Here is a 13,109-nt window from a genome sequence, read left to right as displayed (position 1 = left end):
AAAAAATACAGGAAACTAAATCAGTGATTTATAATTTTAATTTTTTTTCCTCTTTCCAGTTGTTACAAAGCCTCCATATGAAATTACCGAAACAGGATGGGGTGAATTTGAAATAATCATTAAGATATTTTTTATTGACCCTAATGAAAGACCTGTGAGTAATGTTAAGTTTTGCAAATGTATATTCCAAGCAAATGTGAAAATGTAACAATCATTAATACATATCTAGTGTTCATTCAGATGTACTTTATGTAATCTTATGGTATGGTGTGTTTTGCCATGAGTTAAGGTTTTCCATTTTTGGGTGAAGTGCCTTTCAAACCACCCCCCATTGTTTTTTCTCAAGCATGGAAATAAAGAATATAATTGCATTGGAAAGAAACCATGGAAATCAGATGATTATTGCAACAACAACAAAAAAAGCATTCAAAATTCATTAGTGTCATTTGGCTGTTCATATTACACAAGTTGAGTCCATATGCTTTCTGAAATGGGAGTATTCAGTTTTTATGATGAAAGTCTTAAGAACAGTCTTTTTGCCTTTTCAAACTGCCATCAGTACTAGCAGCTTTATTTTTTTATGAGTTCTTATTTATAACCATTGACTTTTTCAGTTGTGATCTCTTGTCAGATTGTTCCTTGATAATGTAAAAAAATCTCCAAAACATTCACTTTGATCCCTCAGCGACTTTGTGAAGTTGAGGAAATTCTCATTTTAGAGATGCGGATACTGAGGTTCAGGTTAAGTCGTGCGCTCAGAAACACTCAGTTTAAGTAATTGTGGCAGGGTTAGTTTTTGAACCCAGGTGTTTGCTTTCAGACAAAACACCCTTTCAGGTACTTTTTCTTGTGACCAGAACTAAGTTGTCTGTTTCCCTTTTTAAAACACATGGGGTCCGAAATCAATTATGGCTGTTTCATTGCACATACGTGTGGCTTGGGTTAACTCTAGTTTCAGGACTTTGACTTTCATCACTATTGATTTTTGTCTTATTAGAATCAGCTCATTCCTTTATCAGATTACATTTTTTGAAAGTTCTGGTTTTTTTTTTTTTCTTTAGATTTATTTATTTATTTGAAAGTCAGAGTTACACAGAGAAGGAGAGGCAGAGAGAGAGAGAGAGAGAGAGAGGTCTTACATCCGCTGGTTCACTTCCCATTTGGCCATAACAGCCAGGAGCCAGGAGCTTCTTCTGGGTTTCCCACACAAATGCAGGGGCCCAAGGCCTTGGGCCATCCTCTGCTGCTTTCCCAGGCCACAGCCGAGAGCGGAATTAGAAGTGGAGCAGGGCCGGCGCCATGGCTCAACAGGCTAATCCTCCGCCTTGCGGCGCCGGCACACCGGGTTCTAGTCCTGGTCGGGGCACTGGATTCTGTCCCGGTTGCCCCTCTTCCAGGCCAGCTCTCTGCTGTGGCCCGGGAGTGCAGTGGAGGATGGCCCAAGTGCTTGGGCCCTGCACCCCATGGGAGACTAGGAGAAGCACCTGGCTCCTGCCTTCGGATCAGCGCGGTGCGCCGGCCACGGCAGCCATTGGAGGGTGAACCAACGGCAAAGGAAGACCTTTCTCTCTGTCTCTCTCTCTCTCACTGTCCACTCTGCCTGCCAAAAAAAAAAAAGGTGGAGCAGCTGGGCCTTGAACTGACACCTATATGGGATGCCGGCACTGTAGGCGGTAGCTTTATCTGCTATGCCACAGTTCTAATTTTAAGGAAGCTGTACTTTATGTTATGCTTTCTTAAACTTTTTCAACTCTTCATTACATTAGTTTTCTTTTCTCCTGAGTAAACATCCATAGCTTATTAAATATTTTTCATGTGGTGGGGTTTCCATATCCCCTGCTATTCTTATTGTCCTTGTAGACCTCTCACAGACATTCTGTTCTGTTTGGCAATAAATTATGAAATGTGCATTATTTGCAAGATGTTGTTCAAGGGATTGTGAAGGATACAGAACTGAATCGTGCCTGACCTGAATCATAATAGTTTATGAGGGAGCGAAGAGCACAGAATGCAGATGTTGAGAGAGAGAGATGGAGGAGCCCAGGATGTTCCTAGACCAGGCACTTACTTTCACTTTTGAGATTGTTCTGTTTTCATTTTCCTTTTGAGAATATGCTCTTTACCTCTGCCTACAAATCTGCCCCATGCCAACCCCAATTGGAAACATTTTCTGTGAAAGGAGTCTCATATAACCTATAACCTCTGAGGGCGAGCTCTCAAAGTCATGCATGGAAAGGTAAAGTAATATCACCTGTTGGACTTCTGCAGTGATTAATCTATTGGGTACATTCTCATAGAAGATCTACATAGGCCTAAATTTTGTTTCCTAAAAAAAGTTATAGCGTTCTTTTGATATAATGAGATTGTTGTACTTTTTCAGTAGTTGGCTCTTACAGAAAATATGTCATCTATTAAGGTTTATTTAAAACATAAAAGAAAGACATGGGTAATTTGCCATTTACTTCTGTTATTCAATAATCTGTTATATAGGTTAACCCGCTGTAAATTTTCTAAAAGCAAATGCTAAAATTGGGTTTTCATTCTTAGAAATATGAATTTCTAGTAGAGGCGGTTTCATTGCTCTAAGAATTTTCAAATACTACTCAAAATTAGAAACATTTGTCTTGAAATTGTTTATTGTCTGTATTTGCATGCCTTTGAAAGTCTAAATAATAAATTTAGGGAAGGACAGTTTTATGACATAATTGTAAAAGAATTTTTTTTTAATTAGATGTGCACATGGTTTAAAAGACTTTTTAAAATACTATCCCGGAGGGAGCTTAAAGCAGTAAACATTTATTCACACATTCCTGGAGGTCAGGAGTATTCCTGTTCTTTTCAAAGCCTCAAGGAAGAATCTTTTTTTTTTTTTTTTTTTGCCTCTTCCAGCTCCAGATAGCCTCGGGCATTCCTTGGCTTTTGTTAGCATAATTCCTGTCTCTATGTCAGTTGTCATAGGAGCTTGTCTCTCTCCCTGTCAGTATCTCCATTCCTGTAAGGGTCCCAGTCAGACTGGATTAGGGCCTGTCTGATGACCTCATTTTAACTTCTTAACTACATCTGCAAAGACCCTATTTCCAAATAAGATCACATCCACAGGTGCTAAGATTTAGGATTTCAACATATCTTTCTGGGTGATACAGTTAAATATGTGAAATCATGTTTCCCTCTCTCCTACCTGTTCCCCAGGAAAACTACTTTTTAGCAATTAATGTTTTTCAGTTCTTGTAGAAATTGCTCCCGTGGATCTCATATATTTAAACTGTTAATTTTAGATTTCTCAACTTTAGATAGTATCTTTCAGCTGGTAATGATGACAGATGATCCTGTCTTTTTTTTTTAAGATTTATTTATTTGAAAGAGTTACAGAGAGATTGGTCTTCCATCCACTGGTTCACTCCCCAGATGGCTGCAATGGCTGGAGCTGCGCCAATCTATTTTTTTTTTTTTTTTTTTTTTTTTTTTTTTGACAGGCAGAGTGGACAGTGAGAGAGAGAGACAGGGAGAAAGGAAGCTGCGCCAATCCAAAGCCAGGAGCTTCTTCTGGGTCTCCCAAGCAGGTGCAGAGGCCCAAGGACTTGGGCCATCTTGTACTACTTTCCCAAGCCATAGCAGAGAGCTGGGTTGGAAGAGGAGCAGCTGGGACTAGAGCTGGCGCCCATATGGGATGCTGGCGCTTCAGGCCAGGGCATTAACCCCCTGTGCCACAGCGCCGCCGCCCCCCCCCCCCCCGCCTTTTCTTTTTTCAGATTTCTTTTTCATTTTGCTGAACTAATTTCTTCAGAAAGGATTATTGAGAAATAAGCTTTTGTAAACATTGCTCACTGAAAAGGTCTTTATTTTCCCTTCATACTTGATTTGTTGGGGTGAAAAGTTCTAGATATATGCTTTCTAATCTGTTCGAAGGGGCAAGGGAGGGTCAAAAGGCCCGCACTTGATGACATTCTTTATCTTAGTACCTGCCAACTCCGGAGCTCCTGGGCACTCTGGCTCCCACCAACTGATGCAGTTTTCCTCAAGTTTTCAGGTTGTGGTTTTTCTCTGTTATGCTTTGTCACTGTTTCACTGTTGTCTCATCTACTTTCTGTCTGTTTTAGAAATTTGCTAAGCTATCTGTTTTAAAGATGGCATATGATTCATGCTTTCTTATTTTTAGATTGTTTGTCTTTATTAGTGTGCTTAGAATTCTGTGAATTTCCCTTCTGCCTCCACATTCTTAATGCACCAACTTGAACCTGGAAAATGTCCTTTAAATAGGATACTTCTGGTTGAATCATGTCCAGGGAAGCCCGACATTTCTACAAATTCAGTTAGATTGTCTTTAAAGGGAGTTGATGATACTTTTCAAAATCAGTTGCAAGAATGTTTGTAATTTTCTGACTTCCTTTACTCCGTATTTTGTGTTTAGAAGACTAGCATTCCCTTATTAATGATTTTATGTAACTTTTTGGAAAATTCTTGAGGCTTCTAAATTATCTTCTATAACTGAAACATGAACTCTGATGTTTTGCCAGCTAGGTTTTATTTCACTGAAATGATTACACATTGTACTGCACAACTTTCCCTTTGATGTGTTACTGCACTTATATTTAAGTATTTGAAGATATGTTCTTGCCAAATGAATTACCACTGACCAACTTTTTTTTTTTTACTTTTTATATCATTTATGTAGTAATTTTATAATCCCCAAAGAGGTTATCTTGCCCTCACTGAACATTTCAGTATTGGACATTTCATTTGAAAATACTAATTCTTTTTTCCCACAATAAATTTGTAAACTCTAATCTCTACTGATAACTATCACAATCCAGTATTAATTTTGTAAATAAAAAATTATGTCTTAGTGATTTCCCAGTTTAATTCTGATTACTGAATATCGTGTTATATTTTCTTAGTTATCTCTAGATGTTCTTGAACATATCCTTATTTATTTTCTTAAAACATTCACCAAAATAAAATGGATGGATGGTCGTAACCATCCATGGATGGGAAAACAAAGTGCAGAGAGATTGGATGATTGACCTCAATAAGTTGCAATTGAAATAAGATTCTGAAGCTGATAGGTTTCAATCTCTAATTCAGTTTTTAAGAAGTGACAGTGTCTTTCTCTCTGTCTCTCTCTCTCACTATCCACTCTGCCTGTCAAAAAATAATAATAATAAATAAATAAATGAAAATAAAGAAGAAGTGACAGTGTCTCACAATGGTGGTACAAGCCGTTTCACAGATGTCAACTTTTTATTTCACAGGTAACCCTATATCATTTACTAAAACTGTTTCAATCAGACACAAATGCAATGCTGGGAAAAAAGACAGTGGTTTCAGAGTTCTATGATGAAATGGTAAGAAGATTTAATAATATTAAGAGTTTTTAAAATATTTTAAGTTGGTAATCTTTGAAGTTATTGGACTTTTTTTAAATTCTGTCACATTAGATATTTCAAGATCCAACAGCAATGATGCAACAATTATTAACAACATCTCGTCAGCTAACATTAGGAGCCTATAAGCATGAAACAGAATGTAAGTGCCACATTTTCTTAATTTTAATTCTGTAATATGTGTGAAAGGATTGTATTATTATTGAGCATTAATCTTTTTTAAATAAGTAAATCTTTTTTAATGATATAAGTAAATTTTTAGGAGTTAAAATTGGTGTAGAACTTATAAAAAAGGATGTTTTAAATTGTGCCAGCATTCAAAATAGTGAAAGATTCTCACATTGTCTGAAACATTGGTGGTCTGTTTTGTTCCCTAATTACATTTAAGTTCAGTTTCTATTTGTCTAGCCTATTACTTAGTCATTTTCTGTTTACTGGTCTTTGCCAACAAAATCTGTGTGAAGGACCTTGCAGAATTATTTTGTGTACTGTGTACTATGAAAGAATCTGTGTCATGTTTTTTACCAATGTCATTTTATAGTTTCAAGTGAATGCTTTAATGATGAAAACCTGAATGCCACATTGAAGGTCATATAATATTTTCCCCAAGCTGATGTGTCCTCAGAATCCTCTGTACATCACCAGTGCATCGACTGCCAGTGATTTGCGGTTGACATTTAAGATGACACCTATGTGCCATCCCTAAATTATCTGTGATGTTACTATTCAGTCATTCCTTTGATCTTTAATTCATTCATTTACAATTTATACTGGACACAGGTTTTATGCCAGGCAGTATTTATGTGCTGAGGATAGAGCAGTGTCCAACTTAGACATAAAGCTCCACCCTCCTGGGTCTTACATTCTATTCTAATAGGAGAATAGAACAGTGAAGTATAAGGTAATGATTGGGTGCTGTGGAAAAAAATAAAGTAGGTCAGGAGTACCTTTGGTAGGAAATGATTGGAGCTCTGAAAATTAGGTCAAGGAATGCATTTGGTACCTAGAGAGGCATGGTACTGATCTGAGGTAGAAAGCCCTGAGGTGAAAGTGTAGCTGGTATGAAGTCAAGTTGGGACTGTAGATAACATTTATTTAGGAGTTTAGATTTTTAAGCTGAATGAGATGTGAAGTCATTTGTGGGTTTTGAGCAGGGGAGTGACATTATCAGACTTAACATTTTTAAAAGATCACATAGTAGGGACATGTGTTTGGCCACAGGGAATAAAAATCCTATTGGAACGCTCACATTTCATGTCAGGATGTGTGGGTTTTGAGTCCTGGCTCTGCTTCCAGTTCCAGGTTCCTGCTAATGCACACCCTGGGAGGCTGCAAGTGATTGTTCAAGTACTTGGGTCCCCGCTGTCCACATAGGAGATCTGGAATGAGTTCCAAGGCTCAAGGCTTTGAGGTGGCCCAGCCCCAGGTGTTGCATATGTTTCAGGAATGAACCAGCAGATGAGAGAGGTCTCTGTTTCTTTCTCTTTGTATCTCTGCTTTTCAAATAAGTTTTAAGTCTTTTTTTTTTCTATCAAAATAACCTTCAAATTAATTTCCTCTAAATTGAGACTTTGTTAGGAAATTAAAAATAAACTTTTCCTTTTTTTATGTATATAAACAATAAATAGGGAGCAGAAAACTGGAACAAGCTAAAAGAAGTTTTAAAATGTTTTCCCCAAAAATCTCATTGCTGATTAGCCCAGGACTTCTTCTAAATACAGCAGGATCCTTTTAATCCTTTGAGTTGCAAAAAAAAAAAAAAAATGTCCCAGAGGGTCTTTTTTTTTTTTTTTTAAGGTTTGTTTGTGTATTAAAAAGACTTACAGAAAGAGAAGGAGAGACAATAAGAGATATCTTCCATCCACTGGTTCATTCTGCAAATAGCCACAGTGGCTGGGGTTGAACCAGGCAGAAGTCAGGAGCCTGGAACTCCATCCAGTTCTTCTACTTTGGTGGAATGGCTTAAGCTGTCTTCCACTGCTTTCTGAGGGGCATTATCAGGCAGCCAGATCAGAAGTAGAGCAGCTGGGACTCCAACTTGTGCTCATACTGGATGCTGGCATTGCAGGCAGCAGCTTAATCCCAACTGTGTCACAATGCTATGCCAGAGGAGTCTTCAGAAAGTTCATGGTAAAAGGGAATTAAAAGTAAGTTCATTTTGTTTTAAAAAGTTTGCACTAGATGCTTTTTTTTTTTTTTTTTTTTTGACAGGCAGAATGGATAGTGAGAGAGAGAGACAGAGAGAAAGGTCTTCCTTTTTGCCGTTGGTTCACCCTTCAGTGGCCGCTGCGGCCGGCGCATCTTGCTGATCCGATGGCAGGAGCCAGGTGCTTCTCCTGGTCTCTCATGCGGGTGCAGGGCCCAAGCACTTGGGCCATCCTCCACTGCCTTCCCGGGCCATAGCAGAGAGCTGGCCTGGAAGAGGGGCAACCGGGATAGAATCCAGTGCCCCAACCGGGACTAGAACCCGGTGTGCCGGCGCCACAAGGCAGAGGATTAGCCTGTTAAGCCACAGTGCCGGCTTTTTTTTTTTTTTTTTTTAAGATTTATTTATTTGAAAGTCAGAGTTACAGAGAGGCAGAGGCAGAGAGAGAGAGGTCTTCCATCCGCTAGTTCACTCCCCAAATGGCCACAATGGCTGGAGCTGAGCTGATCCAAAGCCAGGATCTAGAAGCTTCTTCCGGGTCTCCCATGAGGGTGCAGGGCCCAAGCACTTGGGCCATCCTCCACTGCACTCCCGGGCCACAGCAGAGAGCTGGCCTGGAAGAGGGGCAACCGGGATAGAATCCGGTGCCCCGACTGGGACTAGAACCCAGTGTGCCGGCGCCGCAAGGTGGAGGATTAGCCTAGTGACCCGCGGCGCCGGCGGGCCATCTTCTACGGCTTTCCCAGGCCATATCACAGAGCTGGATCAGAAATGGAGTAGCCAGCCGGAGCCGTGGCTCACTCGGCTAATCCTCCGCCTGCGGAGCCGGCACCCCAGGTTCTAGTCCTGGTCGGGGTGCCGGATTCTGTCCCAGTTGTTCCTCTTCCAGGCCAGCTCTCTGCTGTGGCCCGGGAAGGCAGTGGAGGATGGCCCAGGTCCTTGTGGCCTGCACCTGCATGGGAGACCAGGAGGAAGCACCTGGCTCCTGGCTTCGGATCAGTGCAGTGCGCCAGCCATAGCGACCATTTGGGGGGTAAATCAACGGAAGGAAGCCCTTTCTCTCTGTCTCTTTCAGTGCCCATATAGGATGCCAGCACTGCAGGCACTGGCTTTACCCGCTATGCCACAGCCACTGCGGCCTCCAAATGCACATTTTCCATGAACTTTTTTTAAGACCTCTCATACGCATGGATTTCAAAAGAAATTGGTGATGGGGTGGTATGTGGCGTTGTGTTGCAGGTTAAGTCGCAGTAACTGGGACAGTTCGTGTTCTTGCTGCTACATTCCCAATCTAGCTCCCTGCTAATGGCCTGAGCAAAGCTGCAGAAGATGGCCCAATTATTTGTGTCCCTGCACTCACTTGGGAGACCCAGATGAAGCTCCTGGCTTCAGCCTGGCCCAACCCTGGCTGTTGTGGCTATCTCAGGAGTGAACTAGAGGATGGAAGATCTCCCTGTATCTGTCTCTCTGTAATCTGATTTTCAAACTAAATGAATAAATCTTTTTATTTTTATTTTATTTATTTTTTGACAGAGTTAGACAGTGAGAGAGAAAGAGACAGAAAGGTCTTCCTTCCGTTGGTTCACCCCCCAAATGGCTGCTACAGCCGGCGCGCTGTGCCTATCTGAAGCCAGGAGCCAGGTGCTTCCTCCTGGTCTCCCATGCAGGTGCAGGGCCCAAGCACTTGGGCCATCCTCCACTGCCCTCCTGGGCCCCAGCAGAGAGCTGGACTGGAAGAGGAGCAACCGGGACAGAATCCGGCGCCCCAACCGGGACTAGAACCTGGGGTACCGGCGCCTCAGGCAGAGGATTAGCCAAGTGAGTCACGGCACCGGCCGAATAAATTTTTTTAAAAAATGAGTGTCTGGTCGGGACCGGGGCCCAGTACGGAGGGCACTTCATCCCTGGAAATGGGGCGCGGCCGGAAAGGGGGCCACCCTCTTGCCCATCACACACCACACGTTTGTGGGGAACCTGGTGCTAAACCATTCGTAGACGACCTGCTTCTGGGTCAGGGTTTCATACGTAGCAGAGCAGCTCCCTCGCTGCGATCTATTGAAAGTCAGCCTTCGACACAAGGGTTTGAAATAGAAGAAAAAAATATATAAAATAAAAAAATGAGAAAGTAAAATAAAAAAGAAGGAAAAAAAATGAGTGTCTGGTGCTGTGGTGTAGCGGGTGAAGCCGCCGCCTGCAGTGCTGGCATCCCATATGGGCACCTGTTAAAGTCCTGGCTGCTCCACTTCTGATCCAGCTCTCTGCTCTGGCCTGGGAAAGCAGTAGAAGATGGCCCAAGTCCTTGGGCCCCTGCACCCACATGGGAGACCAGGAAGAAGCTCCTGGCTCCTGGCTTCAGATCAGCATAGTTGCAGCCAATTAGGGAGTGAAGCAGCAGATGGAAGACCTCTTTCTCTACCTCTCCTTCTCTCTCTGTGTAACTCTGATTTTCAAGTAAATAAATAATTCTTTAAAAGAAAAAAAATGAGCAAGGCCAGGGTTGTGACATAGCAGGTCAAGCCACTTCATGTGATACTGGCATGCCATGGGTGCTGGTTTGAGTCCGGCTGCTCCACTTCAGATCAGCTCTCTGCTAATGGCCTGGAAGAAGTAGCAGAAGATGGCCCAAGTGCTTGGGTCCCTGTTCCCCATCTTGGGAGACTCTGAAGACACTCCTGGCTCCTGGCTGTTATGTCCATCTGGGGAACTACACCAGCATATCATAGATATCTCTATGTAACTCTTTCAAATATCTTTTAAAAAATTTTTGAGGCCGGCGCCGTGGCTCAACAGGCTAATCCTCCGCCTTGCGGCGCCGGCACACCGGGTTCTAGTCCCGGTCGGGGCACCGATCCTGTCCCGGTTGCCCCTCTTCCAGGCCAGCTCTCTGCTGTGGCCAGGGAGTGCAGTGGAGGATAGCCCAAGTGTTTGGGCTCTGCACCCCATGGGAGACCAGGAGAAGCACCTGGCTCCTGCCATCGGAACAGTGCGGTGCGCCGGCCGCAGCGCGCTACCGCGGCGGCCATTGGAGGGTGAACCAACGGCAAAAGGAAGACCTTTCTCTCTGTCTCTCTCTCTCTCACTGTCCACTCTGCCTGTCAAAAAAAAAAAAATTTTTGAACCAAAATAAACTTATTGTTTAATTCCATTTTTCATGAACTTTTTGAAGCGTCCTTGTATATGGATAGTTGCTATGTCATTTCATCTACCAAATTCTATTCCTATTCTTTGAAACTCAATTCATATTTTACTGGTGTCGAGAGTCTTCCCTGGTACATATACATCCTTTCCCACTGGTGATGATTCCAGTCTATTATAGCTGTCTCTGATTATCTCATGACACTGCTGCATTTTTTTCTTGCATGTCTACTATCTCTGAATTGCTGCATCTAACAAAATGCATATCACCTTGGTATATTTTTTTCGATATGGAGAGAAGGTGCAGACAAAAATTTTTTTAAAAAAAAAATTATTTATTTATTTATTTATTTATTATTTGAGAGGTAGAGTTACAGACAGTGAGAGGGAGAGACAGAAGAGAGAAAGGTCTTCCTTCTGTTGGTTCACTCCTCAAATGGCCGCAACGGCCAGAGCCACGCCAATCCAAAGCCAGGAGCCAAGTGCTTCTTCCCAGTCTCCCATGCAGGTGCAGGGGCCCAAGTACTTGGGCCATCTTCCATTGCTTTCCCGTCCATAGCAGAGAACTGGACTGAAAGAGGAGCAGCGGGGTCTAGAACTGGCGCTCATATGGGATGCTGGCACAGCAGACAGAGCATTAACCTACTGCTCCATGGTGCCGGCCCCATAAAAATTTTTTTTAATAAAATGTGTTGTGAACAAACCAAAGACAGACAAGTTATGGAAACCTGTTGTACTCATGTCATAAGTAAATTAGTTTTCTTAATATACAAATCAATGGTTCCTATAAATTCAGTAAGAAAGGCCAGTAACCCAATAGAAAAATGAACAAGAGAAAAGCAATTCATAGAAAAGAAGGGAGATATGCCTTAAACATAGAAAAAAATTTGAGTTGGCTTCAGTATAATAAGATAAATGCAAATTAAGACTGCTTTGAAATAATCTTTTTACAGATGTTATTTATTTATTTATTAATTTATTTGAAACAGAGAGAGGTGGTCTGTCCTCTACCTCACTCCCCAAATGCCCACAACCGCCAGGGCTGGCCTAGGCCAAAGCCAGGAGCCAGGAACTCCATCCAGGTATCCCACATGGGTGATAGGGTCCCAAGTATTCTGGCATCTCCTGCCTTCCCAGATGCATTAACAGGAACCTGGCTCAGAAAGGGAGCAGCCAGGACTCAAACTAGCACTGTGATATGGAATGCTGGCATCCCAACCTGCAGTTTAACCCACTGCCCCACAAAGCTGGCCCCTGAAATATTTTTTTTTAATCTTTTAGGTTTATTAAGACTATAAAGTTTATTCTGTAGGGAAACAAATATATAATACTAGTGGAATTAAAACTTGGTAGACCCTCTAAGAGTTACTTGAGGGGCTGGCATTGTGTCACAGCAGGTTAAGCCCTGGCCTGCAATGCCAGCTTCCCATATGAGTGCCACTTTGAGAACTGGCTGCTCTACTTCAAATCCTGCTCCTTGCTAGAGTGCCTGGAAAAGCAGCAAAGGGCAGCCTGGTTACTTCGGCCCATGCATTCACATGAGATACCTGGAAGTAGATCCTGGGTGCTGGCTCCTGGCTTTGGCCTGGCCCCGCCCCAGCTGTCGACAGCCATCTGGAGAGTAAACCAGCGGAAGGAATTTCTCTGCTTCTGCCTCCCTCTCTGTAACTCTGCCTTACAAATAAAAATTAATCTTAAAAAAAAGTTACTTGAGGGGTTGGCGCTGTGGTTCACTTATCCTCCGCCTGTGGCTCCAGCATTCCATATGGGCGCCAGATTCTGTCCCGGTTGCTCCTCTTCCAGTCCAGCTCTCTGCTGTGACCCGGGAAGGCAGTGGAGGATGGCCCAAGTGCTTGGGCCCTGCACCCGCATGGGAGACCAGGAGAAGCACCTGGCTCCTGGCTTCAGATCAGCGCAGTGCGCCGGCCGTAGCGGCCATTTGGGGAGTGAACCAATGGAAGGAAGACCTCTCTCTGTCTCTCCCTCTCTCTTTCACTGTCTATAATTCTACCTGTCAAATAAAAAAAGTTATTTGACATTCTTCCAAAATTAAAGTATATAAATCCTTTAACTTAGCAATTCCACTTAGAGAAATTTACCCTATGAATATATTGATTATCCAATAAATATAAAGAAATGACTGTATGCAGCATATGTATTGCATTATTTGTAGAAAAAACTGGAAATGGGAACGATGTTGTGATAACAGGTTAAGCCGCTGCCTGTGATGCCACCCTCTCATGTGGGTGCCAGTTTGTGTCCCAGCTACTCCACTTCCTATCCAGCTCCCTGCTAATTGCTTAGGAAAGCATTTGAAGGTGGCCCAAATACTTGGGCCTCTGCACACATGCAGGAGACTGGAAGAAGCTCCTGGCTTCAACCTGGCCCGGCTCCACATGTTGTGGCCATTTAGGGGTGTGAACCAGTGGATGGAAGATCTGTCTTTC

At 42.7% G+C, this 13,109-nt stretch overlaps 1 protein-coding gene across 4 annotated transcripts in view; it reads left to right on the top strand.

The window, feature by feature from the left end:
- The window catches only part of YEATS4 (YEATS domain containing 4), a 98,142-nt gene that overhangs the window by 11,227 nt on the left and 73,806 nt on the right, over positions 1-13,109 (top strand). For 2 of the 4 annotated variants that reach the window (XM_062203249.1, XM_062203250.1), the window contains exons 4-6: positions 60-154; positions 5,250-5,342; positions 5,436-5,523. In XM_062203249.1, coding sequence (XP_062059233.1) covers positions 60-154; positions 5,250-5,342; positions 5,436-5,523 — 276 coding nt within the window. The remainder of the gene's footprint in view (positions 1-59; positions 155-5,249; positions 5,343-5,435; positions 5,524-13,109) is intronic. The other 2 variants (XM_062203251.1, XM_062203252.1) reach the window with 1 other exon arrangement.

The sequence above is a fragment of the Lepus europaeus genome, chromosome 10, assembly GCF_033115175.1.
Source record: "Lepus europaeus isolate LE1 chromosome 10, mLepTim1.pri, whole genome shotgun sequence".
Lineage (NCBI taxonomy): Eukaryota > Metazoa > Chordata > Mammalia > Lagomorpha > Leporidae > Lepus > Lepus europaeus.
Note: the sequence above shows the minus strand (reverse complement) of the source record. Positions and strands in the feature narration are given on the sequence as shown.